Genomic DNA, 6,662 nt, shown 5'->3' on the forward strand with positions numbered 1-6,662 from the left:
TGTTAAGACATTATCTGATAATAAAACCCTCTATGGAAAAGAGGAATGCGATTTTTACTTCTGGAAACTGACTGTAGTCTATAGAGCATACAGCGCCCCTCCAAAAGCACTTTCACTTTTGCCCATATATGGGACACCTAACAGGTGACAGCTGCAACCCATGATTTGCACAGCTGTGGCTAGGCAATCCAGCCTGGCGGAGATATGTGCTCAGTGGAGCACCCTTTTCTAGTTATATGAAACAGAAATTGGGATTATTAAATATTCATGACAGCTAATGGAATGTCAATATTTTGTCAATATTTTTGTTTGCATTTTCACAAATAAAATTCATTTAAAACTATTCATTTAAAACTCAATATTTTTTGTGTGTGTGCTGTTCGTGGCTGTTAGAGGGTGGGAGGGAACCAGGAGGTGGCCACTGGTCCCGTGGGTATAAAAGTCCTTAAAAAGGGCAGGGAGCCATCACAAATCTAGGATTTACACTATGCGTTCTGCATTAGGCTACTGTTGCGTTGCACAAAAGAGCAAACATGCACATGGATGATGGATCACTCCATAATAATACCCTGGATTTTCAACAGAATTGTTGTCTCAGCGCATCCACGTGAAGCTTGGTGAGCGCACGTACCTTTTGGAATAACCTTAAGTTTGTCAAGCGAGTCAGTCTCAGACAGACGGTAACCAGAAGACTCGCCCCAAAACACGCTCACCCCCATTACGTTTAGGAAAAATACCACCGGATTTCCCCCGGGGCGACTGTGCTTTGGGGCGAGCGGCTCGGTATCCAGACAGACTGTCAAAAGCAGTCACCATCTGTGCGCACGGAGCGGAGGCGCACTTGGGAACATGCACTTCTCCGGGGGGGAGATTCCCTCAGAGTTCGCGTGTAACCTAACGGATAAAAACCGGACAACGGGTTTGAATCTAAGGGGAAAACTCCAACTAGGCGACATCGCGAATGCCAGCGGCGCGCGCAACGACAGCGGCGACCCGTTCGGACGGAACGAGGAGGTCGCCAAGATCGAGATCACGGTCCTGAGCGTCACGTTCCTGGTGGCCGTGGTGGGGAACGTGAGCGTGCTGCTGGCCATGTGCAAGACCCGACGGAAGCTGTCCCGCATGCATCTGTTCATCAGGCACCTGAGTCTGGCCGACCTGGTGGTGGCGTTCTTCCAGGTCCTCCCGCAGCTCTGCTGGGAGATCACCTTCCGTTTCAACGGACCAGACGTTCTGTGCCGCCTGGTGAAGCACCTGCAGGTACTAGTAGGGCTGTCGCGATTATATGAAATTTCACTTGATGATTAATTGTCACACGAATAACTGCGATTAACGATTTAATTGTGTGTTTTTTTTGTCGTTGAATGAATACAAATTCAATTTCTGTTTAGCTTTTTAGGCTTTGAAGTTGCACAGGGGCAGATATGACAAGTATACAAAGACATGACTCACATAATTAATAACTTTAGGGGAGTTTTAGGAAAACATTAATAGTGGAAATAGCCGATCTACAAATTGTGGAATATAGCAGATCTACAAGCTCACTACTCATTGTGAGCTTGCCTTGTAGATCTGCTATTTCCACTATTTTTTTTAAATGTTTGAAAATAATACGAAAATGTTTCAACATGGAAACGATTAAGACTAGCCCATCTCAAATAATTGCGATTAGGCGATTGTGTAATAATTGTGACAGGCCTACAACACTTGCAGGTGATGGGGATGTTCGCCTCCACGTACATGATGGTGATGATGACGCTGGACCGCTACATCGCCATATGCCACCCGCTGCAGACCCTGCACCAGCCCACGCAGCGCGCCTACGTGATGATCGCGTCCACCTGGGTGTTCAGCCTGGTCCTGAGCACGCCGCAGTACTTCATCTTCTCCCTGAGCGAGGTCCGGCCCGGCTCCCAGGTCTACGACTGCTGGGGACACTTCATCGAGCCGTGGGGGGTGCGCGCGTACATCACCTGGATCACCGCGGGGATCTTCGTCGTGCCCGTGGCCGTGCTGGTGCTGTGCTACGGGTTCATCTGCCACACGATCTGGCGGAACCTCAGATACTCAAAGACTCGCAGGAGGAGCACGTGCGCGGTGGCCGAGGCGGCCACCAAGAACGACCTCCTGGGAAGGAGCTCGGTCAGCAGCATCAGCCGGGCCAAGTTACGCACGGTGAAGATGACGTTCGTGATCGTGCTGGCGTACGTGGTGTGCTGGACGCCGTTCTTCACCGTGCAGATGTGGTCGGTGTGGGACGAGACCTTCTCATGGGACGGTAGGTCACATTTTAACACTGGTGAAATATAACCTATCCAGTGTGTGTATCCAACCACACTGTCGCGTCGTTACGCACAAAGTCCAGTGGGTTTCAACCCTTTTCATACCAAGGTCCATTATTTATTGGGCATTTGAGCCACGGACCACCATCTGATGAGACTCTCAGACCCAAGACTTAGAATATTTTGTTATCGTTGGATACGATTTTGTCCACAATTCCATGCTGTATTGATGTGGTACCAATAGGAGAGATAACAGGCAAACATTGATCAAAAGAACAATTCTTTAATTACCTAATGCAGATGTTTAATAATAAATTAACTCTTGAGAGAGTAAAATGAAACCAAATGGACCCCTAACTCTCAAGAGTTAAAGATCTATAATGGTCCATTTGGTTAACAACTCTCCATCATTTAGCTGGGGACCACCTGGAAACCCCTCAAGGACCACTGGTGGTCCCCGGACCACTGGTTGAGAACCACTGGTCTATACCACAATAAACCATGATTGCATCATCATTCTTCTCAGGGGGAACCCCCCTTAAGGGGGTTCCAGGCGGTCCCCAGCAAAATGAAGAACATTTTAGTTTAAGCCCAGTTTTATTTTTGGCTGTTAGAAAATAGTCGATCTACAAGCTCACAAGTTCACAATGCGCACTGTGAGCTTCGACTGTAGATCTGTTATTTTAGCAAATGTTGAAATATCTTATTTGATGGGGGTTCCTGGCACAATGTCTTTTCAGATGGGGTCTGCAGCCAAATCAATTTGGGCCCGGGGGATTCGGATTGTCATTGTAATTAATTAGCCTATGACAATGGCAATTTGTTTCTTGTCTATTTTTTCTGTATTGCTCATTTGCACATTGTCAAGGATATGATAAAGATGGCATGACACAAGGGCATAACATCAAATGCTGCTAATTGATGTTAAGATTAAAGTAGTAATTTGATAGGACAAAAAAAATAGCTGAAAGCTGTATAATTACATATATTACAATATTTCTACCAAACTAACCTGGAGCTAGTTGAAACGTTGTTATATTATTTATTCATGAATGTATTTCTATTTATTTATAATAATAATAATAATAATAATAATAATAATAACCATGATGATGTTTTTTTGTTTTTTACTGTAATTTTTATTTTCCTTTTCCTTTCTTTTTTTGATTATTCAAACCCCTGGCCTTTGTTTTACCAAGATTAGAGCTGCTTCCTGTAGGCAATTTATTTGACACAAAAAATTTGATGATTCAGGGTTTGGAGCATAAGGTTTATAAGATGATTACAAAACTGTCTGTCTGGGGGTGAAAGAAGACTTACTAACTGTATAGGAAGAGCGTAAATATTTAGTCGGTCAGAGACTCCGCAGTCCAGCACAGTGCAACCCCCCGCTGAGAGAATGCATAAACACCACAATGGAGATGTACAGAACAACTCACAACCTCCCCCCCCCCCCCCCCCCACCTTCTCCCTCTCCAGATTCAGAGAACACGGTGGTCACTCTCTCTGCGCTACTGGCCAGTCTGAACAGCTGCTGTAATCCCTGGATCTATATGATCTTCAGCGGTCACCTCCTGTCCGACTTTCTGCACTGCCTGCCGTGCTGCCGCCGGCTGCTGCGCAACAAGTTCGCCCACCAGGACTCCGACAGCAGCATCCGCAGAACCACCACGTCTCGCCTCCAGACCCAACGGCTGTCAGAGCCATTTAGAGACCTCAACCCTAATCCCGCACTTAAGAGCTGTCAGCCAGTCCTGTATGTGTCCTGACCTCGCGATGGATCTGTATTAGCTAAAGCGACAGTATATCTCTGTCAGGACATGAATGGACAGGACTTAAGAAGCCTAATTGATACTTTGCCGTATAAGTATCGCTTGCCAAAATGGCAATACATGGTGTCATGTTTTTAACTGTCAAATATGAATTATAGGCTTTAACAAGAACAATGTGGACAGGCCTAATATCTATTGGTCCTAATAGATTTGGTTACTGCTGCAAGGTATGATTGCACACGGATGCACATGGATTTGGCACCGGGGCGTGTTGTATATAATGGTGATATTTAAACATTTCCAAATAACACACACAATTACTCCATATGGTACAGTTCTTTAATAATCACATTGTAAAAGCCATCCATTTTTGGCATCACATTTCTTTCAGAGTTTAGGGTATCAGCGAATGTAATTTCTTCTCAATAACATCCTACAATAAAATGAAGAAACCTGCCTGGAACCGCGTTTTCTCCTCAGTGGGTTGACCAATTGATTTGAACTTCCACACAGGCATTGACCATTGACATATATTTCTCACTTTTCCCAAATTTAAGCTGTTTAGGGTTAGGCCCTCGCAGACTATGGGATGGGATCTGTAGTCATTAAGTGGTTGAAAGAAATAAGGATTTCAAATTCAAGGACCTGCGTGTCAATATGCCATATTTATGCTAATTACAATTTGTTGTTTGTTTAATATTAGATGGCCGTATGTTTCTTTTTTATAAGGCCTTTGTATACGCATTGTTGTTTTCAGCCAGCAGCATACAAAATGACCCATGCACACTGCCACGGACATACACGCAGGCACACACCCACACACACACACACACACACACACACACACACACACACCGTCACCCACACACACAAACCACATTTCTCTCATTCGTATTACATGTCCTCTATTCTAGATCAGTATACCATATTGTATGGTGGCTTTTTAAAATCTATTATCCCTTTGTGTGTGTGTGTGCGTGCGTGTGTGTGCACCCCTCATACGTGCATGTGTGTGTGCACGCACATGTGTGTGTGAAAATAATTTAGATGAGCAGTTGTATTTTTGCAGTATGATTCTCAACCAACAGCCTAAACCTGTGTGTAGTAGTGTGAACATGTACTGTACACACTCAAAAATGTCAGTGTTACATTGAAGTCCTGTTAAGTAGAAGTCCCATATTAAAAATGTACTTCAGTAAAAGTACAAAAGTATCGGCATCAAAATATACTTAAAGAACTGAAAGTACTCATTGTGCAGAATGTCCTATTTCACAAGTTCAAAATGTATTAAAAAATCTTTTGAAAATAGCCGATCTACAAGCGCTCAATGCGTCGCATCGCGACGCATTGTGAGCTTGTAGATCAGCTATTTTCAAATGGTCAAAATATATATAGGGCTAGTGGTTAGTGTGTTTTGTAATAATAATCAAAATCTACGTAAGATTTTCAAAACGTTTTCAAATAATTGTAGTGGAGTAAAAGTACAATATATTCCTCTGAGATGTAGTGGCGTGAAGTAAAAGTATTGAAAATTGTAAATACTGAAGAAAGTAAAAATACCTCAAAATTGTACTTAAGTACAGTACTCGAGGTCTCGAGCACATGTACTTAGTTACTTTACACCACTGTCAAAGTTCAATTAACACTGAGGATTTCACTGTGTACATTATGGTCATTTGAAAGTGTCACAGACAGTACAGTACAGTCAATTGTACAGTAATGTCTGCACTCCCTATAGTCTTGCGTAGCCAGATGATCAGAGATCTCTGCTTACTGATAGAATCAGAATCAGAATCAGCTTTCTATGCCTGCAGGACATATAAATGTAGCGAATGGCCTAAAACTGGATTGGAATAATTTGGAGATTAAAAAATAACAGCATCACAGAACCAATGCAAAGACTTCAGTCAGTGCGGTCCTTCATATGGGATGTATCAGGTATCAGGCATTGGTTTTCAAAGAAGTGGGTGTAGGTTTTGTTGGCGCTGCTTTTATCCACCGTTCAAGGCCATTTCGATTCCCTCAGACGTATCAGTATCCAAAGCGCTTCACATAGATTGGGCATTACATTCACACACACATTCACACACCAATGGCGGAGGAAACCATGCAAGGCACCAACCTGCTTATCTGGAGCAATTAGGGGTTCAGCGTCTTGCTCAATGACACTTCGTCACTAACTCTGGGGGAGCCCGGGATCGAACTGGGAACCTCGTGGTTGCCATCCGGCCGCTCTACCGGCCACTCTACCCCTGAGCCACTGCCGCCCCCATACAGTAACCTCTGATAGCCTGGCTAGTGGCTACACAAGACTACCCTCTGTACTGTATACCGTGCTAAAATATGCTGTATCATACATTGCAAAGAAACACAACTTGCTGGCTGCATCCTTGTTTGGTTCAAATGTATAAGTTAATAAATCATACATTTTACAATTCTGTATTTCTGTTTGCATGCTCTTGTATGTGATCTCTAATCCAGCTACGGGTAATGGTCAGGTAGGTCCAGTATAATTTTGCTTTGTCATGTTCTACTTTTATCAATAAGGCAAAGGAACACACAGTCAAATCCTCAGTGTGAATTAATGCATTAAGTCTGAGAGTGCAGT

The 6,662-nt window shown here is 43.7% G+C and overlaps 1 protein-coding gene across 1 annotated transcript; it reads left to right on the top strand.

The window, feature by feature from the left end:
- Positions 1–581: 581 nt before the first annotated feature.
- On the top strand, positions 582–5,313 carry LOC308079786 (arg8-vasotocin receptor-like). The gene is made up of 3 exons (XM_080421383.1): positions 582–1,260; positions 1,714–2,278; positions 3,762–5,313. Exons 1-3 carry the CDS (start codon positions 850–852, stop codon positions 4,049–4,051), a joined length of 1,266 nt encoding a protein of 421 aa, XP_080277509.1. The 5' UTR covers positions 582–849; the 3' UTR covers positions 4,052–5,313.
- The last annotated feature ends 1,349 nt before the right edge of the window (positions 5,314–6,662 follow it).

This window comes from Gymnoscopelus braueri (genome assembly GCF_963280865.1).
Source record: "Gymnoscopelus braueri genome assembly, chromosome: 23".
NCBI classification, from domain to species: Eukaryota; Metazoa; Chordata; class Actinopteri; order Myctophiformes; family Myctophidae; genus Gymnoscopelus; species Gymnoscopelus braueri.